The following is a 24,899-nucleotide window of genomic DNA, read 5'->3' as shown; positions in this document are numbered from 1 at the left end:
TTTATATGTGTAATATAAAATGAATTGCATTCTGCCATCATATACAACAAATTAGAATAAATAAATAAATAATTTTAAAACTACCCACCTTTTATTCTTAAAGTATTTCAATTTGACAAAAAAAAAATTGCCATGAACATTCTGATAAAGGTCATTGATAGACATATTCACTTATCACTTCTGGCCATATGCCTAGAACAACAACACAGCTCCAGAGGGATTACCCAACTTTTCCTGAAGGGAAAGCTCAAATGCACACCATTACAAGGGATGTGTAGTGCCTTCTATTATTTTATATTTTCTCCATTTTGGAATGTTTGGTTATTTAATAAAAAATAATTTGGGGGTTATAGTTTTGAGTCTAGGACTGGAAAGCAGTGCAGGATATTGTTGGTGGACCAAAGTGGTCAAGTAAGTCAGAAAATTGATTATAAAAAGTAATGTATCATTGCCCTACATGACAATATAAAATTATATGAAAGAGCTGGTACTTAGGAACACGTGAAAAGATTATATTGCCCAGACTCAGAGATTAAGGATGCCTTTTGAGAAAGTGTCATGTATGTTAAAACCTAAAAATATGTAGGAGGTAGCCAGATAACTAAGAAGGGGAAGGCAGATTGTAGAGCATGGTGCAGAAATGTGGGGTAAACATGAAAGAGTAATCTACCAAGAAAGAACTAGAACTCTGAAGACTGGCAGAAAGGAATGAAGGTGACTAAGGCCAGAGTATGGAGTGGGAAGGGAAGAACACTGAGCCCAGAGAGTTGCTTAGGAGCAGAGCGGGAAAGAATTTTCAGCTTTGCCAAGGATGTAATCATTGAGTTTGGACAATGGCAATCCCTTGATATGTCTGAAGCAACATACTGGCATCAATATATCAGGGTTTACAAAGTATTATTCTGGTTGTAAGATGTAAAATACATTGGAGAACAATAAGACAAGATAGTAGTAGTTGAGTTTAGAAGCAATTGTAATGGAAATAAATGAGAGGTTTTTCAGTCTTGATTTTTATTTTCAAGCTATATGTACTAATACAAAGTCATAAAATAAATCAATAAACGCTCATACTTTCACCATTGAAATAAGACATGAAACTTTTCCAACATAGTTAAACATCACTTATTTACTATTCCCCAGTCCCTTTTCTCACCCTATCTTCAGACATGACAACTTTTCTTCTTCAAATAATTATTATGCTTTCTATCATTTTAATTTTGCTTTACATATATGCATTCCTAAAACACATTTAGTGAAACGCTTGTTTCTGGTTCAAAATACAAAGACCTTAAAAGTCACTACCCTTTTCAACAAGAAGTTAAAAGGTAGAACAAGCTAAAACATCAACAACTCTTCTTAGATCTGTAAGACAAGTAAGATCACAAGGAAAACTGCTTCCCCTCGCCAAATGGAGATATATGAATTCAGAGAATCACAATGTACTAAGTAGAAGTTCATGATTAAAAATCCCTGATGGGACCCATACCTGTTGAATTGCTGGAGACTCAATTGTTTGGGGATTAAAAACCATAAGATCAAGTCACTAGGGGAAGCCCATTCTTTCATGAGCTTCACCTCCTAGAGCCAAAGTTCTCACAGAAATATTTGAGAAAAATCCTTTTGTGCCACCATCAGGGAGTAGGGAAAAGGAACCATTTTGAATGGCAAAGCATTCTGTTTTTCTTAACAAGATCTGTCACCAAGAGAGACTTCTTTGGCCATAACCAAAGGTGCTGCAGTTGTTACAGCCTAACTGACCTAGAGGAAGGGAAGTAACCTAACTTCAGCCATTTCTAGTCCTCCAAGTAGGAGAAGGGAAATATGCTCTCCAGCCATCCTGCCCCACTTAAGAGGGGAAAACTGGAAAGCACTGTACTCTAAAAGACTGAGACCCTGATCACGGAACTGTAAAACTCTCCCCTGCCCCACATCTTACCACCACCTTACTAAAGTTTAGTTTCTTTTCTCCACTACATTATTTTATGCTATCAATAACAAATGACAAAGCACAGTAAAAACAAACAAACAAAAAATAAAACCCCCACATTTGAAGAGACAAAGTCCATTTCTTAGAAATGGACAAATTCAGCAAACAGAAAATCATTAAGAAATAGTTAAATCCATCAATCAACTGGATATAATGTTGATTATATCCATAGGTTACTTCATTCAATAATAGAGTACCTATTTCTCAAGCTCATACTGAACATTCATCAAGATAGATCATATTCTGAGCCACAAAACAACTTGATGAATTTGAAAGACTGGGAATCATACAATGTCTACAATGGAATTAAATTAGAAATAAATAACAAAGAAAGCTGGAAAATCCTAAGTACATGATGACTAAAAAGTTCATTTCTAAATGATACATGAAGAAAAAAATAAATCTCAGAGAAATTTAAAAATGTTTAGAATAAAATGAAAGTGAAAACAGAACTAACCAAAATTTGTGGGATATGAAGAAAGCAAGACTTTAATAGAATTTTATAGCACTGAATGCATATATTAGAAAAGAAAGATAACCTAACTTTGTACCTTAGGAATCTAGAAAATAAAGAAAAATAAATCTAAATTAAGCAGAAGAAACAGTAAAAAATGAAAAAAAAATCAATGAAATTGTAAACAATTAAGAAAATCAATAAAATTGAAACCTGTTTCTTTGAAAGGATAAATAACATTGACAAGCCTTTAGCAAGACTAACCAAGGGGACTGGAGGTGGGGGGGATACAAGTTACAAGTACCAGAAATAAAAGAAAGGGCATTACTACAATCCCCTGCAGCTGAAGGATAATAGAGGAATACTATGGATAAGTTTGTTCCCATAAATTTAAAATCTAAATGAAATGGACCAATCCTTAAAAGACGTGCAAATGCTGCACAAGAAGAAATGGATAATCTGGATCAGTTTATAAGTATTAAATTAAATCAATAATTCAGAATGTACCAGAACATAAAACACTAGGCCTAGATGAGTTCACAAATGCATTCTATGAAACATTAAAAAAAAGTTATGCCAACTCTCTACAGTGTCTTTTAGAAGCCAGAAGCAGAAGGAATTACTTCCTAACTCATTCAATGAGGCCAACATTACTCTAATACCAAAATCAGACAAAGGCATTTCAAGGAATGAGAGTCTGTAGCTCTCCTGGATATATATGCAAAAGCCTACAAAATACTAGCAAATAGAGTCTACTGTACAACAATTAGAATGGCCAAAATCCAGAACACTATAATGGGGAGAATGTGGAGGGACAGGAACTCTAATTAACTGCTGGTAGTAATACAAAATGGTACAACCACTTTGGAAGACAGTTTGGCAGTTTCTTATAAAACTAAACATGATCCAACAATTGTGTTCTTGCCATTTACACAAGTGATTTGAAAACTTATATCCACAGAAACCCATACACAGCTGCTCTAGACATAATTGCTAAAATTTGGGAGGCAAACAAGATTTTCTTAAGTAGGTAAATGGATATATGTGCTACATAAAGATAGTGGAATATTGTTAAGAAGTAACTAAAGGGGGACTGTGGCTGGGAATCAGGGATAGTACACTTGCCTGGCATGTGTGAGGTTCTGGTTTTGGTTCTTGGCACCACATATAAATAAATAAAGGTCTATCAACAACTAAAAATTAAAAATTAAAAAAATAAACCAAATTTTTTTTTTAAAAAAGAAGTTACCAAAACAAACAAACAACAACAACAAAAGAACTGTCAAGGCATGAAAACAAACACACAGAGAGAATTTAAATTTACATGCATATTTCTAAGTGAAAAAAGCCAATCTGAAAAAGGAGGAATCAGGGACAGGAAAGGAATCAGTAATTGCAAGGGATCAGACAGAAGGAGGAATGGACAGGCAGAGCATGGAGGATTTGGGGGGCAATAAAAATATTGTGTGTGATGCAATGATGGTAGATACATGGCATTATATCGCCAGGAGGGAACCCTAATGTAAACTGTGGACTTTGGGTGATAAGAATGTGTCATTGTACCAAATGAACTACTATGGGATGTTGTTTATAGGAGAGACTGAGCATAAGCAGAGGGGAATAGTGGGCATATGGTAAATATTTGCTAATTAAAGGTACATCTGCTCATCTTTTCTTCTAACATCTTTAGTTAGAAATTAGTTAAAACATTTTAGTTAAAAAATTTTTAAAACTAGGTGCTCAGCTCATTCATGTACTCTTTTCTTTTATAAACATTTAGTGACATAATTTTTTCTAAATATCATTTTATTTATATTTCACAAATGTGGTTATATTACTATTGTTATCCTACAAGTACTACTTGCTATGAAAATCTAGGTTATATATTTTGGTGAGTTACGAGTTAAACATTTGTGGGTTAGAAATGATGGTGGAATGTGATGGTCATCATTCAAAGTACGTATATGAAGACATGAATTGGTACGAACATATTTTGTATACAACCAGAGATATGAAAAACTGTGTTCTTTATGTGTAATATGAATTTATGTATTCTATTATCATATATAAATTTTTTAAAAAATTAATGAAAAATAAAATAAAATTATTTAAAATTATTGTTATATTTTTGCAGTTTCAGAAAATAAAAGTTTTCATCTCAGAAAAATCAATTTCTAATTTTTACAAGAATCAAATAATTATATTTGAATTTAAAATTTTGTATTTTTAAAAAGTCTTTCCATTTCTTCTGTATTTATGGCTTCTTGTTGAGTAATGTAGAGCTTTACCTCATGGGCTCAGTATATTGATATACAATTCTCATAGCAAAGGCAACATAAATACTTCTTTCCCTTTTATTATTCAATTCTCAAGTAAGGTGCTGTTTTAATGGCTACTTTAACTACTAACAACCAAGGGTCTATTTCTGTCATTCTTCTTCTGAATTGTAGAATCAAAAATTTTCACAAATCAATGTTTTATTCTATCTCATTCTTTTTGATGCTCAAATTATTATAATTTTGGCCAATGATGGGCCCTCTGCACTGGGCCAACATCCTTCTAAAAAGATTTGTGACATTTTGAAAATGTTCTTGATTTCAAGCACAAAAAAAGTATAACCTGAACTTTCCCTGTTCCTTCCTTGCACCATTCCTAGATTTGGTGTTTCCTTAGTAAAGAGACTTGATTCTTTTTCTCTACAATTACTCATTGCATCTAGCTTTTGAATTTACTTTCAAAGAGTTGATCATATTTAACTTTATCAATCACATTAGATTTGTTTGATTTCTTTTATTTTTTATTTTTATTTTTCTGTTTAAATTCTTTTTAAAAAATATTTTTAGTTGTCAATGGACCTTTATTTTAGGTATTTACATGCGATGCTGAGAATCAAACCCCATGCCTCATACATGCTAGGCAAGTGCTCTACCATTGAGCCACTCCCTAGTCCCCTCTGTTATAAAAATTTTTATTATTCTTTTTGATTTCTTTTTAATGTGTGAATTCAAATTACATTTGAATTTGAACATTTGTATTTTTAAAAAGTCTAGAATTAAAGTTTTTAAATGTGGGACTTACACTTTTTCCACTATATCTACCTCAATTACAGTATTGTCAGTCAATATTATCTATGTGATATGATTTTTATAATTGTAATATGTAATTGAGATAAATGTATTTGATAACTTCAGGGTTCGGGGCTCTATATAGATGCATTAGATAAACCTGTTAGTTGTGTGCTCTAATCTCCTGTATCCTCAATAGTTTTGTTGGTTTCATTTGTCAATTATTGATGATGGATTATGAATTTGACACTTACTTGTCAATTTTAGTTTTTACATATTAATGCTAATTTATTATATACAGATAGGATTCACATAGTTTTGTATTATGTAGCAATCCTGTTTCTATTTTGCCATGAGTTCTATTTTGTCTGATATTAATTACACAACCTTTCTTTTATTTAATGTAGGTCCAGTATGTCTTTTATATTTCTACTTTCAATACTTCTGGATACACATTCTCAAATGAATTTTTTATAAACAACAAATAGCTGAAATTTTTAATTATTGAATTAGTTTATATCCACTTACTGAAATTACTGATATTTATGTCAGGATGGATGTATAGATAGATAGATAGATAGATAGATAGATGAGAGAGAGAAATGATTGTTCCTACCCTCTAATTCTGTGCCTTTTATTCATTGTGTTTTTTTCTATTCCTTTATCTTTATTCCTGACAACATTACATTAGATTTCTTAAATTTCATTTATTCTCTACTATTTCAAAATTATATACTGATTCTACTTTTGTTCTATTAAAAATTCACCCAAAGCTTTTACCACTCACTTTTAGATTTAAAATTAGTTATTATTACTGTCTTCCACCTCACCAATAGCAAAACATTGCTTCCCTTTCTTCTTACATGTTATGGATGAGCAGTGTTTAGTTCCACTTTGTTTCAGCTTACAAATATGACATTATTTTTATTGTCTCATATTATCATGCTTATAGGAATTAAGTTAACTTCTAGGACTATTTTATTCCTGAAAAACATTTTAGAAATTCCATAAATGAAAGTTATTGCTGTAAATTTTGTTTGTCTGAAAATGTCTGTTTCATCTTCATTTTAAGTAAAATTTTAAACACGTATTTATTTCTAAGTTCAGGCAACAAGAGAATAGGTCATTACTTCTATAGTTTTAGTTTCTATTGAAAGTATACTTAATCATACTAATATTCTTTTTTCTCATTTTATTAGAGCATTTAGTAATACACAGAAGTTGGGTTCATTTTGACAGAATCATAGATGCATAGAATTTGATTTACTCCATTTCAGTCCTCATTTTCTACTTCCCTCCTCTCCCCTATCCCCGTATTCTCCCCCTATTCTCTTTTCTCACTCTTCTTACTTCCTATTTATTTATTTATACCGGGGATTGAACCTTTAGGAGTTTAACCACTGTGCCCTATCCCCAGCCTTTTTTTATATTTTATTTAGAGACAGGGTCTTCCTGCATTGCTTAGGGTCTTGCTAAGTTGCTGAGGCAGGCTTTGAACTCTCAATCCTCCTGCCTCAGCATGCAGAGCCACTGGGATTGACAGCCATAGGCCATCGCACTCGGCTATTTATTTATTTTTGATTGTTTCTTTCTACATATACACAAGGTAAAATTCCCTGTCATATATTTATATATGCACATAACATGATTTTGTTAAATTCATTTCTCAATTCCTCCCGTTTACCATCCCTCCTCCTCCTTCTCAATCTTCTTCTACTGCACTGATCTTCTCTGTATCTTTATGATAGCAAATTCCTCTCCTTGCCTTCTTTCCCTTATGTTACTTGAGCTTCCACAGGTGAAAAAAAAGTTCAATCCTTGAGTTTCTGAGTCTAGCTTATTTGACTTAACATGATAGTCTCCATTTCTATCCACTTACTGGAAAATGCCATAATTTCATTTTTTTTATGGCTGAGTAAAACTCCATTATGCATATACCTATGCATATACCACATTTTCTTGGTCTTTTCATCCATTTATGGGCATCTGGACTGATTTTATAATTTGACTATTGTGAATTATGCTGTGATAAACATTAAAGTGGCTATATAGCTATAGTATGCAAATTTTCATTCTTTTGAATAAATACCAAGGAGTGGAATAGCTGGGTCATATGGAGGTTATATTCCTAGTTTTTTGAGGAATCTCCACACTGCTTGCCAGAGTGGTTGTACTAGTCTGCAGTCCCACCAACAATGTATGAGTGTACCTTTTTTCCCCTCATCCTCACCAGCATTTATTATTATTCATATTCTTATTAGTTGCTGACTGGTGTGAGATGATATCTTAGTGTAGTTTTGATTTGCATTTCCCTGATTGCTAGAGATGTTGAACATTTTTTGTAAGTTTGTTGGCCACTTGTCTTTCTTCTTTTGAGAAATATCTGTTTATTATTCATCCATTTATTGAATGAGTATTATTATTAGGTATTGAGTTTTTTTAGTTCTTTAAATATTCTGGATATTAATCTTCTGTCACAGGAGCAGCTGGCAAAGATTTTTTCAAATTTTTTAGGCTCTCTCTTCACATTCTTAATCATTTCATGAATTTTACAGAAGCTTTTTCATCTGATGGTATCCCATGTATTGGTTTTTGCTTTTATTTCTTGAGCTATAGGGATCTTTATTAAAGAAGTTAATGTCTGAGCCAATACAATGGAGTTCTGACCCTATGTTTTCTTCTAGCTTCTGGTATAATTCCTAAGTGTTTGATACATTTTGGTCTGACTTCTGTGCAGTGTGAGAGATAGCAGTTTACTTTCACTCTTCTAAATAGGGATATCCAGTTTTCCCAGCATTGTTTCTTACGGCTATCTTTTCTCCAACATAAATTTTTGGTAACTTTGTCAAGAATCAGATGACTGGTAAGTATGTGGATTTGTCTCCTCTTCTTTTCCATTCCATTGATTTTCATGTCTATTTTGATACTGATACCATGCTGTTTTTGTTACTATAGCTTTATAGTATAATTTGAGATCAGGTATTGTGATGCTTCATGCATCATTTTTCTTGCTTAGAATTGTTTTAACTGAGTCTTCTATTCTTCCAAATGAATTTAAGGACTATTTTTTTCTAGTTCTGTGAAGAATATCATTGGTATTTTGATGGGGATTTCATTTAATCTGTATATTGCTTTTGGTCATATAATCATTTTGACAATATTAATTATGCCCATCCAAGAACATAGGTCTTTCCATTTTCTAAAGCCATCTTTAGCTTCTTTCTTCAGTGTTTTGTAGTTTTTTTATTGTAGAGGTCTTTTACCTTCTTGGTTAGATTAATTTACAATTTTTAGCAGAATTCCTGTTGGAGTACAGGATTAGCATTGATGTATGAGTGTTGATCTTGTATCCTGCTACCTAGCTGAATTCATTTATCAGCTGTAGAAGTCTTCTGTTGGGTTTATGGGGGTCTTCTAGATATAGCATCATGTCATCAGCAAACAGAGATAATTCAACTTCTTCTTTTCCTATTTGTATCTCTTTAATTTCCTTCTGTTGCATGGTTGCTTTGGCTAGAGTTTTTGAGAACTATATTGAATAAAAGTAGTGAGAGTGGATTTTCCTAATTTTAGAGAAAATGCTTCAGTATTTCTCCATTCAGTATAATGTTGGCTTTGGGTTTGTCATATACAGTCTTTAAAATGTTGAGAACAGTTCCTTCTATCCCTAGTTCTCCAGTGTTTTTGTTGTTGTTGTTGTTTGTTGTTTTGTTTTGTTTTAGCAGAAACCAGCACAGAATTTTATCAGAGACCTTTTCTGCATCTATTGAGATGACCTTATTATTCTTGTCCTTAATTCTATTTATATGGTGAATTACATTTATTGATTTGCCTATGTTGAATCAACCTTGCACTGAACAAGGAAACCAACTTGATAATGATGTATTATCTTCTTGATGTGTTTTTGGATGTGGTTTGCTAATATTTCATTTTCTGCATCTATGTTCATCAGGGATAATAGTCTGTAGTGTTTTTTTCCTTGAGGTATCTTTGTCTGTTTTTGATGTCAAGGTTATACTGACTTCGTAAAATTAATTTGTGAGTGTTCCCTCCCTTTCAATTTCTGAAATAATTTGAGGAATACTGATACTCCTCTTTAAAATCTGATAGGACTCAGCTGAGAATCTGTCTGGTCCTGGGATTTTCTTTGTTTGAAGGCTTTTAGCTGCTATTCAATTTATGGCTTGGTATTGGTCTGTGTAGATGTTCTATATCTCCCAGGTTCAATTTGAGCATGTCATACGTGTCTAGAAATTTCACAACGCCTTCTGCTTTTTCAGTTTATTAGAGTATAGGTTTTCAAAATAATTTCTAATAGAATGGTCTTCTGGATTTCAGATGTGTCTGTGGTAATATTTGATTTTTTCAATTCTAATTTTGTGTATTTGTGTCTTCTCTCTCTTTTGGTTAGTTTAGATAAGGGTCTATCAATTTTATTTATCTTTGCAAAGAACCAACTCTGTTGCATTAATCTTGTGTATTGTTTTTATCCTCAATTTCATTAATTTTATCTCTGATCTTAATTATTTCCTATCTTCTACTGGTTTTGGAGTAAGTTTGTGTTTCCTTGAGGTAGAACACAAGCTTATTTATTTGGGGATCTCTATAGAATAAATGCTATGTCTTCTTAGAACTGCTTTCATACTGTCATAGAGATTTTGATATGTTATATCTCAGTTTTTGTTTCTAAGAATTTCTTGATTTCTTCTCTCATTTTTTCTATCACCTTTCTTCATATAAAAGAGTAGTGTTCAAGCTACATAGATTTATACAGTTTCTCTTGTTCTTTTTACTGTTGATTTTTAGTTTCATTTCCTTATGATCTCATAGGGTGCATGGGATTACATCTTTTTTTTGTATTTGTTAAGACTTACATCATGACCTAGAATATGGTCTCTTTTGGAAAAGATTTCATGAGTTGCTGAGAAGAAGAATATTCAGGTAGTTGAGTTAAAATATTCTGTAGATGTCTGTTAGACCCATTTGATTTATACTATTGTTTAGGTTGAAAATATATTTATTGATTTTATGTTTGGATTACCTCTCTATTGGTGATAAAGGTGAGCTAAAAATCACCCAATATTATTGTATTGGGGTTTACCTGGGATTTCATGTCAAAAAGTTTTATTTTTTTATGTAAATCAGCGCACTGATATTTGAGGCATATATATTTGTTATATTTATATCTTCTTGTTGGATTGTCCCTTTACCAGGATGTAGTGGCCTTCTTTGTCTCTCCTGGTTAATTTTTTGCTCGAAATCTGCTTTGTCTGATATGAGAATATCTCTCTGATTGGTTTTTATTTGCATGGAATATTTTTTTTCTATCCTTTTACCTTCAGCCTATAGGTGTCTTTTCCTATGAGTCTCTTGCAAACAGCATGTAGTTGGATCATGTTTTTGATCCATTCTGCTAATCTATGTCTTTTTTTTTATTGTTGGTTGTTCAAAACATTACATAGTTCTTGACATATCATATTTCACATTTTGATTCAAGTGGGTTATGAACTCCCATTTTTACCCCGTATACAGATTGCAGAATCACATCAGTTACACTTCCATTGATTTACATATTGCCATACTAGTGTCTGTTGTATCTATGTCTTTTAATTGGGGAGTTGTGACCACTTGCATTTAGCATTATTATGGATTTATGTTTATAGTTTTCTGCATTATGATTAATTTATTATATATAATTCTGTATTAATTTCCATTTAGTTGGTTGCTCTTCTAGTGTTTTTCATATATTTGGGAGTTTTGAGGTTTGCTTTTGGGTAACTTGGTTGCAGTTTACCTTTGAGTATTGTCTGCAGTGCTGGTCATATATTATTTTAGATTATTCTTGTCATAGAAAGTTTTTATTTCTCATCACTTTTGAAAGAACTTTGCAGGCTATAGCAAGTTGGATGGCAATTGTTTTCTTTTAGAGCTTAGAATATCTCATTCCAGGCCCTCCTTGCTTTTAGAGTCTGAGTTGAGAAGTGAGAAATGAGCTTTATTGGCTTGCCTATAAAAGTGAACTACTGTTTTTCTCTCACAGTTTTTAGTATTCTCTCCTTGTTTTCTATGTTAGACATTTTGATTATAATGTGTCTTGGAGAGGCTGTTCTGAGCTTTATTATGTGGGTCCTATATGCCTCCTGTATGTGGATGTCTATCTCATTTCTGATATGGGGAAGCTTTCTGTTGCTATCTCATTGAAAAGATTATTAGTGCCTTTGGTCTATATCTCCATGTTCTCTTCTATCCCTACTTTATATACAAATGCACAGTGCTCTCTGTAATGTTTGTGATTCAGTGAAAATAAAACAATTTGAAATTATAAGGAAATTGCTTTAACTTTTCTAATTAATTTTCTAAGGTGAACAAATATTTCAAAAGAAACGTTGACATGAACACTATTATATAAATATAAGATCAAAGCTAACTCTCTAAAATTAAGCCAATTCTAGTTCCTTTAAGTACATATAGACTGCTCTGGAACATCACATTTTTCACTTCCAGATGGGCTGTCTTCTAATGAAAGAAAACTAAAAGACAAAGAAGATTGATAGCTATATAAAAATGGATTCAATGATCCTTTGAGCTGCAACTGAGAAGAAAGAAAAATATCATTAGTAATTGGGAGTTTATTTCCAGAAATAGAGAGGATTATCTGGTTATTGAATTAAACATACTAAAAAAAAGCAGATGATTAAAAAAAAACAGAGAAGAAAGAGACTAGTACCTTGACTAATGAGAAATTGTACAGTAGGTTACAATAGAGAAGTGAATATTGAATGTGTTTGGATGCGAATTCCTTCTAATACTGTGACTACATTTAATGATGAATAACATGTGCGCAGGGGGGTCTGCATACACAGTTACTTAACATTCCAAAGGATTTTAGAAATCATTTTTGTAATTCAAAGATTTAAAGAAAATGGGAATGGATTTTGAATTCACAGTAATAAGTTATAAGATGAAATAACTTATAAACATTTAATATTGACTTGAATAGATATTAGAGAAAAAGCAGTTATTCTGGAATAAATTTCTTTTAAGCCACAACTTTTTAAATCTAAAACTATCTCTCTTGTATCTGTTTCTTCATGTACTGATGCTTACTCTCCTTGCCCACCCTTAAAAACACCAGCCTATTTTCTTATTACCTTGGCTTCCAAATCACATGAAATAAAATACCAAATCCTCTCCCCTGCATCCCTCTCATGCTCTCTCTAGCTCTCCTCGCTCTTCCTCTTGCTTAGTTCCATTCTCTGGTTTTTATTCTCTCTGCTTGCTCTACCTTCTTGTTCTACAAACTGTCCTTGAGTAATCAGATAAGTGAGGGAGGAAAAATTATTTTCCCTTTCGATTTTTTAGCTGGGACCTTTATAACAAGATTAATAAGAGAAGGATAAGTTCACTAATGTATATTTCATATGCACATGGAGATTCCCTGGAAATGAGTAATTTTCAAAGAGATGATCTAAAATTCAGACTTAAATAACATATTCAGCCAAAATCAAAGAAAGAAGGTTGTGGAGAAGGCCAAGTATGGGAAACTAATAACAGATGAAGTTTAGTCAGTAAACATTTTTGTGTAGATTCCTCAGTGCAGGAAAAGACTAAGGTCATTTCAGTAATCAATCATTGCTGTTGCTGGTAGAGATGGAAGGTGGGTTACCTTTGTAAATTTATGTCCTGCTTTTAAGCAAATATGAATATAGCAGAAATGTTCTTTTCCTTTGCCTTTAACTCAAAATAGTCCTTATGCCAAAGTGGCATATTTGGAGGTGACAAATTCTGGTACCTTTTACATACATTTGCATAAATACAAATATTAATGTTTATAATCTTTTTAAATTCTGAAGACAAAAGATGTGAGTTGCATCATTTGTCAACTTCCTTAACATAGTTTGCTGAAATCATCACATAACATGCTGATTGCAAGAGCAGAAAGAGAAATAAAACTTGAGGTACTCAAAATTATTTTTAGTGTTAACTATGGTTCAGAATTAACCCATGTATTTTAAAACTACAGGCTTTGATATGGTAACCCCCAAACTTCAAAATATTTGTGATCTTCTGCATTTACTTATTTATGTAAACATTCTGGCAGTTTTTTTTATTGCATTGGATCTGACATGACTTGTATGGAAACTGAGTTGACACATGTTAAGTGTTTTGTTTTATAACATTTAAAATCTAGTGCTGAACAGATAGAAATCAAATACAAACTTGAAATAAAATTTCATAACAAACTTAAACGTTTGAACTTTAAGTACAATTTTATGCTATTGGTGTTCACGAATTTTAATATCATTGGAAAGAATAGTACAGTTTGTAAATAGTTATATCTCCAGTGATTGAGAACTACACTGAGAGATTTTATGTGTTTAGCAAACATGTACAACTAGTGCATAGATTGATTTGTGTTTTATTTGTATGGTATAAATTTGAGACAGTCATTAAAAAGAACTATATTCTGCAATCGAAAAGGTCACTGGATATGGATGCTTAAAGAATGGAAATTGCTATGAATTTGGAGATCATGCTAATTCATCTTGAACCTAATGAAATCTATTAAGATGAAATAATGCATAGTCTTCTATGGTGATCAAGACTAACCATAAGAGATTAAATCTGATGACCGGGAAAGGGAGCAGTCAGTATGCATATCTGAAGTTTGCCTGCAGGTAAATTGCTTTGTGATAAACTGAATTTGCTAGCTAGAGCAATTATTTTTCTATAGTATTTTTCCCTTCGGAGACTAACTGCAAATTATACATGTAGCAAATCAACAACCCCCCAAATGATGTAAAATGTTTTATTATCAATAAAATGCTATTACTGTGAAGGTAACTGAATAGCAAACCAACAACCAAGAGCTGAAAAAAAAGATATAAAATGTTTTATTATTGATATAATTTGAGGCATACTTATAAAGGTACATTGAATTCCTTGAAGTAAGGAAAATCTAAATGTATATAACTTCACCCATTAACACACCCTGGCAATATTTCTAACCTCTCGTTTCACTTAACCATTTATACCAGAGTAGAGGAGGCAGGTTTTCCCACTACCCCTACTCAGAAAACTCTACATTGGTTATTTCAGGGTCACCATGTATATGTTCAAGGGCTTCCTATTTCCCACCAGCTTCCCCTAGATTCAGAGAATTGAAACCTCTATTTGAGGTACCTAGGAGGGTCCTCAACTGCCAAAGAGGAAACTGTCCTCAAAAGAACTTGGGGATGCACAGACAAGCATCACTTGGGTCAGTCAGTAGACAGCCTCTGGGCCTCTCAGAGAAGGCCCCGGATGGTGCTTGCTTCCATGTGGACCCCTGGCATGAATGACAACTGAGTTGTCATTCATGTTGGGAACTCAACAAAAACTAACTGATCCTGTATCCACAGCTGCCCTGATGTGCAGTGCCCTAGGCCAGGTAACACCTGCCTTTTTACCCCCCCTTTTTTCTTCACTTGGGAAGTTGTAGTCTTTAGTGTACTGGAAGTCAAGTGCCCGGGTCCTCATTCATTCATTTTAATCTATTGTTTATGACAAAAATATTATTATCTTAGTCTCTCTGCAGCTAATAATCTCAGAAATACAAACTGAGTATCCTTTATCCAAATTGCTTGAGACCAGAGTACTTCAGATATAAGATTTGGCAGGGGGGATTTTGCATAACATGAGCTACCTTGGGGATGGGACCCAAGTATAAACATGAAATTTGCTTAGGTTTCACATACAGCTTACCCAAGGTAACCTGAAGGTAATCTTGTACAATATTTTTAGTGCACCTGTACTTTGACTGCAACCCATCACAGGAGCTCAGGTGTGGAATCATCCACTTTGACAGTCATTTTGGCACTCAAAATATTTCAGATTTGGAGCACTTTGAATTTTGGATTTTCAGATTAGGGATGCTCACTCCTACGTTAAAATCATCTCTAAAAGATCAAAAATCCTGGGCTGTTCTTTGCACTAAGAACTCCAGAGATCTTTTGATATCTACAACTGTAGTAGTGACCTTTATGTTTTTTTCATTGACTGTGCTGGTATTTTCTGGAAACAACAAAGAATGAAGGACTTAGCTCACTTTAGGGTATGAGGAATGGTCAGAAGAAGGGAAAGGTATCAGTTACTGTGAAATAGAACCACAATCGCTAAAACTACAACTGATTGGATCATTTCTAGTGTTAATTATCTGTGCCACCTTGAGCAAATTAATTTAATTCTCTAAGACTTACCTTAATAAACTGAATTAGTTTCTTACAGATGTTGTAACAAATTACCACAAACTTGGTGATGTAAAAGAACAGAAATTTCTTCTTTTATAGTTTAGAGGCTAGAAGTCTAAGATGAACTTCACTGAGCTGGATTCAACATGTTGTCAGAGCCATGCTGTCTCTCAATGTTTGGAGGAGAATCCATCCTGGCCTCTTCCCCCAGGAAAAGGTGGTCAATAGCATTTCTTGGTTGTTGACTGCATCACCCCAATCCCTAGCTCTGTGGTCACTTTGCCCTCTCCTCTTTGTGTCCAATATCCTTCTGTTTTTTATCTTAGAAGAATAGATGTGACTGCAGTTAGATTTTATCCAGATTATCTCCCCAATTAACAATTCTTAATTTAATCAATCTTCAAAGTCCTTTATTGCCATATAAGATAAAATTCACAGATTAACAAGATAAATATCTTTCATTCAGCCCACTGTAAATTAGTTTGATAATATTACCTACATGAATATTAAAGAATATACAGTCAAACATCCATTTCCAGGGGCTTCATATCCATGGGTATAACCAACCATTGATTAAAAATATAAAAATAAGAAAAAAAATGCTTTTTTACTGCACACATTCACATTTTCTTCTCATTTTTCCCTGAACAATACAGTGTAACTGTCTACATAGTACTTATATTTGATTAGTAGTATAAGTAATCTGGAGATGACTTAAAGTTTATGAGAGGATGTGAACAGGTTGTATGCAAATATTAGACAATTTTATATAAAGGTCTTGAGCATATATAAATTCTGGTAAGTGTAGGCGGTCCTGAAACCAATTTCCCGTGCATACCCAAGAACAGCTGTAGTATATGAAATTTCCTTAGAACAATGTCTAGTATGCCACAAATTCCTCAGTAAAAACTCGCCTGTGATGGTGATCTCAATGACAATTCCACAAGAAAATATAGTGGAAAGATTTACAAAAGCAGAATACGTTTTCAATGAACATATATGGACAGTCTCGCCTCTGGTTATTTGATGTATGCTAACCTTACAACAGTAACATTATTTAAAGGACTGTATCTCTACCTTGAATAATTATAACTTAATTGTGCAGATATATGATAACATGACTTTGTCTTTTGTTTCTTTTCATTGGAAATTATATCAGCAATTTCATCCATCCTGAATTCTTCCCAAGGTCAAAGCCAAAGATGTGATGTAATATGATTGTCCTTTTTGTTCTTTTGTGTCCTGCCCACCTAGGATACAGATCTGATGACATTCAACATCTCTGTACATCGGTCATGGTGGAGGGAACATGGACCTGGCTGTGTCCGGAGAGTGCTTCCTCCGTCAGCCCATGGCATGATGGATGATTATACCTACGTTTCTGTCACAGGCTGCGTCCTGGACTTCCAGTACCTGGAGGTCATCCACAGTGCCGTCCAAATACTCCTCTCAGTAAGTGTCACTTTTCTGTCATTATCTGATCGGAACTCTTCTCTATTGGTATTTTATATTCACCTACCTGATAGTGCAGCAGAGGAGCACATAGAAAACATTAACAGAGGAAATAGCAGCAATTATGGTGCCATTAGTCATACATAATGGCAGGTTACACCTTTTTCTTCTTGTTATCCACATTTTATTTAGAACCAGCTTGTTGCTATGGTTTCTAACCTGAGATACATTCCACACTCTTCAATGGAATAATGTCACCATCCTCCAGAAGTGGTATGTTGCCCATTATCTCAGAATCTGCCACTAATGTGTTCTTCTACGAATGCTTTAGCTCCAGAGAAAGAATGATGGAAACATACATACTCAATGATTGTTCATCTAATAAATGTCACATTAATAATAATTAAAAATCAAATCCCTCCAGAGATGCACAGCATTTTGTGGTGGAACTCAGTTCCATATAGAGAAACAAAGACAGGAATTGATTTGATTAGACTATAGAAGCTTTATATACCAAGATTCCTTAAAGGTAATTTCTGTCTACCAGACTGTCCCACCCTCAGTTTGACCATAGTCTAGAGAAGAACTGACTTAAAAGGCATAACATCATCAAGAATGGTGTTCCTTTAAAACCTACCTAGGATTTGCCAGTTAATTTGAATAAAAATACAATATAGCCATTATCAAGCACACTTTTCACATAAACTGACCATCCCAGTTCTTCTGCCCAGTTGGATAGTCAATCAGAATAGAGATGCAGCCTCAATAATAATTAAATCAGAAATATAAGTGGGACAGAAGAGTGAGCCATGTACCTTGGACTTGTTTCTATAAAGTACTTTGAGAAACCCTTATCATCATTTACTGTATGAATTCTCTGCTGTTATGTAACAAATTGCTCCAAGATGTAATTACTAAAACACTAACAATTTATGGTAGAGTTGTGTGGGCAGGGATCAGCAGGATAGTTCTGCTTCTCCATTTGAAGTTGGATAGGGTCACCTGGGTGAACCTTTTAACTGGAGCTGTACCGGGACTGAAACATTCAAAGAGGCCTCACTCACCTGCCCAGAGATGGCTGTTGGTTCCCATTCCCCTCCACTTGGCCTCTCAAACTGCAGGAAACTTGATAGTTTCTCTTACTGCAAGATAATGGAGTTCTAAGAGAAACCCCAACAAGCAAGCATTTATCAAGCCTATTCTCCCATTAGCTATCACAGGTCATATGACCAAGACTAGGCTCAATAAAGGAGGGATCAACAGAGAGGCAGAATACCTAGAGGATGTCTCATTAAAGATCACCAAAGTAGCAGCCTTATCTCATTTGCTTACTGCATTAATTATTTTTCTTTAACCCACATGTCTCATATTTTAAAATGTTGTTTTAGACCATGTTTGAATTGCAATTTTCTAGAAAAACATAAGAATCAAAGATTTTTTAGTGTTCTAGATCAAAGAGCAAATTTTATACTGAATTCAAAGAAAGGCATTCTATTTCATGCTAATGAGTTTTCTTTCAGACATTTATCAGGAAATTAGATTATTGTAGGTTTCTATTATTACACTTACATAAATAAATATAAGGTACAGTCATTTGTTCATGTAGGTCCATCCGTCTTTCTTTAAAGTAGCAGTTACATATGAGTATATATACATTGGAAATGTGTATTTTTTTATTGGAAGCCAATTTTTCCTTAAATTTTTTGAGTTTATTTTAAGGTGTAAAAGAATTATATTATCATATACTAGACTCTAAATATTCTTATTAAATTTTTTATATCAAAAACATTTTCTATAATCTTTCATCTGTGCAGAGATCACCCTCCTTTAAAAAAAATTGAAAGTGAATTGATAAACCATTTTGTGAATGATGCATGGTGTCCAAATCTTTACAATGTGACAAAATGCTATGGAATCAAAAAGCCATTTTCCCATAGTAACTCCAACCCAAATGAACTGCAAGGTGAAATTATTTGATAAGAAGCTGGACTGTCACATAAAGCATACCCTAAAGGGAAATCTAAGTAAACGGCATGTTACACCTAAAAGCACTTTTCATTTATAAAATGAATTCCTTGATGTATTTTAGTGACCATTCAAAGCTGCCAGTGTTCATATGTAGGTCTGTCTATGCTCTTCCGCCTTCAGGAAATAAAAAGATTAGACACTGCTCTTTTATTGTATAATACGCCTGACAGACAAAACGTTTAATACTTTATCTTTTATATTAAAATAAAATATATCCTGAATTTGCTTCACAACTATGATATTACAGTAGTCCTCCCTTATTCCCCGGAGATATAGTCAAAGACCCACAGTGGATACCTGAAACTGTAGATGTTATTGAATCCTGAAATGTTTTTTCCTATACATACATATCTATGATAAAGTTTTATTTATGAATTAGGCACAGTAAGAGATTAAAAACAATAACTAACCCTATATCTTAGCAACCTCAGCATGTGATTCTATTTTATTTTTTTTGTGTGTGATTCACAAACTTTAACTATTTTACAAAGAGGAAGTACTTTACAGTTTCTCTCTTATATCTGAATTGTCTACATCTTTACTCTTGTCGTTTCAAGTCAATATTAGGTAAAATAAGGATTACTTGAACACAACCACTGCCACACTGGTTATTCTTTTAACCAAGACACTGCTGACAAATGCAATGGCAGTGTACACAACATAGATACACTGGGAAGAGGGACGTTTCATGATCTGAATGGGGTAGAGCTAGACAGTGCCAGATTCCATCACACCAATACTCAGAAAAGAGCTACATGCAATTTAAAACTTATGCTTTGCTTTTTCTGGAATTTTCCACCTTGTATTTTCAGATAGAAGTTGAAAGCTAAAAAAAAAAAAAAAAAAGCAGATAAGAAGGGAATATTTGTGTATTATTGTGCTTGATTTTATGTGGGTTTCTTATATTTACCATTTATTTCATCTGATTCTGATTATTAGAATTTTGACTTTTTAAAATCTGATGACAAAAATATATTCCTGTATTCATTGCCTAATTTGTGCTGAATTCGGTACCTTATTACTGTAAAACAGAGGCAATGGTCACAATGTTTAACAGCCTGTTGCTGGTGGGACAGGTAATAGCCAAGCAAGTGGATGCAGAGCTTTGAGATGGGACAGGGTACTGAAGGCTTTGCTGCACCAGGGGTAATTTCTTTAACTAGAGAGACAAAAATGTCTAGAAGAACCCAGGGGAGAAACTGTCAGAAATGGCCAGGATGATGGGGGCGGAGTAGGGAAGTTCCTTGGGGTTTCAGGGCAGCAACTCTCCACCAAATGAGAGGGAACTGTTTGAATGATTTATTCATGGATGCAACTCTGCTGGTGAATTGAACAATTCTGTACTTAAGACTAGAACTTAAAATTGGAAGAAAGGATAGCGCCCCCTGTCTTGAGCATTGCACAGGAACAGGATAAAGGCTTGTTGCCAATGAATAAAAAACAAACAAAAATTAGCAGAACTTGCAAAGGCGACCACGGATGAGTCTCTGGTAAGGGACTGTCACAGGACAGTTAGGGAGCGTCCTTGTCACCCACCCATTCCCCAGCACAGGAACCCAGCTCTCCTGCCCATGCCCCTATCGCAAGCACTCCCTTCTCAGGAGTGAAAGAAGAAAAGCACAAGGTTGAGAGAAGGTTCCTGTTGATCTAACTCCACCTATTCCTATTCCAAGGCTCCCACAAATTGTCAGCAATACCAACTTGAAGATCAGTGCAGAATCAGTAGGTTCTGGACAGTGTGAGGAGAAACAAAATATAATCTATGTATTAGATGAGAAATCAAAGACTGTTTCCAGGGGTCCAGGTTTAAAATGATATTACTCTCCCTCTCTAGCTGCAGATTCCCTGCCTCATTCATCATTTCTTACCTGAAGGATGGCTATTAAATTCCTAAATAATATTCTGTAGTCCAGTTCTGCCCCACCTGTCAAGCATGTCCTTACTTCTAGGGAGATATTTCAAAGTGCTAATCTGATCACCCACTTTCTGGAACCTGGAAAACATTAAAACTAATAGATCTCTCTTTGGAGTTAATTTCACTTATATGTTGTACTGAATCCTCAATGTCAAGGTATTCTGTAGTGAGCCGTTTCTGCGGACTGCGGTCGCCATTACAAGATGGCGCTGGCTCGACTGTGGTTTGTGACAAACAACTCCTTAATTGGGAGAGTTGGTGCGTGGTTTTCTAACACCCTATGAGAAAGCTCCACGTGGCAGCTTCGCATTGGGGCTTGAGATGCTTTATTAAGGCTGGTAGGAGCATTCGGGGAAGAAGATGAAGAAGAGAAGATGAAGAAGAGGAAGATGAAGAAGAGGAAGATGAAGAAGAGAGTAGAGTGGAAGAGATCTCAAGAACCTGAATAAACGACTGGAAGAAGATTCCCGGTGTTGCGTCTTCCTTGCGGGCAAGGGGGTCGCGACAAATGGTGCCGAGACCCGGGAACCAGAACTTTCAGTCGTCAGGGGTGGTGCACCGGATAGTCCCAGGTAAGTGGGACCCGCGACCAAAGCGGGGATAGTCCCAGTAAGTGGGACCCGCGACCAAAGCGGGGATAGTCCCAGTAAGTGGGACCCGCGACCAAAGCGGGGATAGTCCCAGTAAGTGGGATCCGCGACCAAAGCGGGGATAGTCCCAGTAAGTGGGATCCGCGACCAAAGCGGGGTCAGCTCCTCTACAAAGAAAGAGAGAGCCTCATATTTTATTGCAGCTGCTATGTGTACTTTCACTTTTGTTTTCTGTGTTCTTTTTTTGTCGTCTGTGTCTTTCGTTTTCTGTGTTCCTTTTGTTGCTGTGCCATGGGTGCCGCAGCAGCAAATTAATTATGACCCTGGGATCTATGCCCAGGGACGCCCACTGCAGCCGGGAAAAGGGAACAGGAGCCCGCCCCGGCCCGGAAGCCGGAGTGTGCGGGGATGGTCCAGAAACAGAGCAGGCTGCTGCCGCAGTAAGAGCTTGGCCAGGCGGGGAAAAATGCAAACAAAATCAGGCAAGGTGCGGTCGGCTAGGAAATCTTGGGGAACTTTTGCCCTGAGGGTGAGCGACGGACTCCGTGTTGCTTGCATCACCATGGTAACCATGGGCTGCCTGGCGGAAGAGCGACTTCCTGGTCCCACCTCCCACACTCTTGGGGGCTACCGATTGGTTCTTCCACAGTCACTCAGACAGGACTTCTAGTCCCGCCTTCCAGCCACTAACCTGTACTGCTGCGTTTCAGATTTCTACCGGAGCTACTCAGAAACTGTATTTTTAAAAAATGCCTACCTGTAAATGCTAACGGAAGATATCTTTTTCAGACAAAATTTGATTCCACAGGTTTCTATGTTAAACTCATAAGATGATAAATTGAAGACCCTGGCGGAGTCTGTGCGCACTTATGGAGTGGATGCCGCCTTCACACTAACTCAGGTGGAAAGCATTTTTGATCAATCTCAAGTTAATCTCACAGGAGTTTCTTGTCTTGGCTTCGGGAACGCTCATTGTATTAGCCTTAAGACCAAGAATTTGATTAACTGGAAGGACCCATTGCGGTCCAGTCAGGTCTCAGGGAGCATTCTCAGTGCTGTATTGAGCTAAGTAGCCTCAGGGGAACAATCAGGCTCAGGAACCCCCGTAAATAGCTCTGCTTTAAACATAACTACCTTGGCTATTATCTCCGAAGTACTAATCCCAGTGCCTCCTTCTTCTAATAGTCTTTATAATGCCACTCATTTTAAGGCCTCTCCTTACTGTACCCCTAATCTTGGTTTCCCCCCAACATTTACGCCTTGTCAGGATCATTCTTGGGAGAAACGTCAAGTTGCTAAAGGTTTCTCCCTTTCCCCCTCTCTTAAGAGGTATGTTTATAACTTTGACAACAGTGCCAACTCCTCTCTTTCCAGGAATTTAAGCCTCTGTATGATCTCCTCCAAGGAGACCCTTCCCCCAGCTCAGCCAGGAATCCCACACCTGAGGCTCTACAATCATTAAGACTGATAGAGAAGGCCCTACAAGAGAATCCCACACCTGAGGCTCTACAATCATTAAGACTGATAGAGAAGGCCCTACAAGAGAATCCCACACCTGAGGCTCTACAATCATTAAGACTGATAGAGAAGGCCCTACAAGAGAATCCCACACCTGAGGCTCTACAATCATTAAGACTAATAGAGAAGGCCCTACAAGACACGCAGGTTACCCAGATAAACTATTCTATACCCCTATCATTTATAATCCTGCCATCAAAATTAACTCCTACTACAGTGTTTTGACAAATAGGTCCCATCTATTGGGTCCATTTACCTGCTTCTAACTCTCGGGTAATAACTCCCTTTTATGAACTGGTGATGAATCTGATCTGGAAGGCCAAATATTTGGGTGATGCACTGTTTGGAAAGACTTTTGACATTCTCATTCAACCTTATACCCAGGATATGATTTTAAATTTCCAACAAGAACATGATCTTTGGTGTCTCTTCCCTTGTAATTTCAAAGGTCAAATTGATAATCACTCTCCCCGACATAAACTTCTAGAAGACCTCAAAAAATGTCCTATTATTTCTCCTAAAATTATTAAAGGGGAATCTATCCCGGGAGCTCAGACTGTTTATACAGACGGAGCAAGAGGGGGGTTTGCTGTTGTTTTTGATGGATCTCAAGTAATTCGACACCCTGTTCCTAGACTGTCTGCCCAAATATCAGAAGTTGAGGCTCTAATTATGGCCCTTAAATTATACAATTCCATTCCACTTGATGTGTATACTGATAGTCTCTATGTTGCTAATTTAGCTTCAGTTATTGAGGCAACCCCTTATATTGGCAGACAATCTACCATCATGAAACAATTACAAACGGATCAACTCCTTAGCTCCATGCTAAATTCCATCTAAATGCACAATCCTTACGCTTCTGTGCGGGGTGCTCACGTGATCAGACTCTACAAATTGTTTTCTTATGCCCAGTGTGTGCTCCATTCATTCATTCCCCTAGTCTAAGTGTTAATCCTAGAGGCTTACACACCAATGATGTCTGGCAAACTGATGTTACCCACTTCTGGCAAACAATAGAGGGAGAATCAGATATTACTATTCAGTTTACTTCCAATGGAAAACAGCAGCCAGATTGGACTTAAGGATATCTCTGGGGGCTGCGTATTTACACCCCCGGACAGTACAATCCTGGCCTGCTTTTTCGGCTTAAATTAACCACAGAACAGCCTACTGGAAGTTTAATAGGACCCAATCAGGTGCTCGGAGATCAAAAGGCCCCATCTGGACCCAAACAGCCTATAGCCCCAGCAGTAATATCTTCCCCCAGCGGTCAAACAATAACTGTGGGCTATCAAACCTTTGATTGTGCCCCTGGGCCCATACACCCTGGAACTGGAGATCGTCTTTTTGATTTGATCCAAGGAGCCTTTTTCGCTCTCAATGCCACTAGTCCTAACAGGACCCAAGATTGCTGGCTATGCTTGACCTCCAGGCCGCCCTATTATGAAGGGGTAGCAATACTGTCTAAATTATCCTCTAATACCACTGTAGATCTTAAATGTTATTCTCTACCCAGCTATAAGATTTAACAGCCATGGCCAAGTCAATTACTGCTTTGGAAAAGTCCCTCACCTCCCTCTCAGAAGTTGTGTTACAAAATAAGAGGGGACTAGATTTATTGTTCCTAAGGGAAGGAGGACTATGTGTAGCCTTAAAGG

The 24,899-nt window shown here is 35.6% G+C and overlaps 1 protein-coding gene across 1 annotated transcript in view; it reads left to right on the top strand.

Annotated features, from left to right (window-relative positions):
- Positions 1-24,899, top strand: part of NKAIN3 (sodium/potassium transporting ATPase interacting 3) — a gene marked incomplete at both ends in the record, with an annotated part of 615,336 nt that overhangs the window by 450,372 nt on the left and 140,065 nt on the right. The window contains one exon of the mRNA XM_081266514.1: positions 16,990-17,187. Within this exon, the coding sequence (XP_081122640.1) occupies positions 16,990-17,187 (198 nt within the window). The remainder of the gene's footprint in view (positions 1-16,989; positions 17,188-24,899) is intronic.

The sequence above is a fragment of the Spermophilus citellus genome (genome assembly GCF_964194105.1).
Source record: "Spermophilus citellus genome assembly, chromosome: 14".
NCBI classification, from domain to species: Eukaryota; Metazoa; Chordata; class Mammalia; order Rodentia; family Sciuridae; genus Spermophilus; species Spermophilus citellus.
Note: the sequence above shows the minus strand (reverse complement) of the source record. Positions and strands in the feature narration are given on the sequence as shown.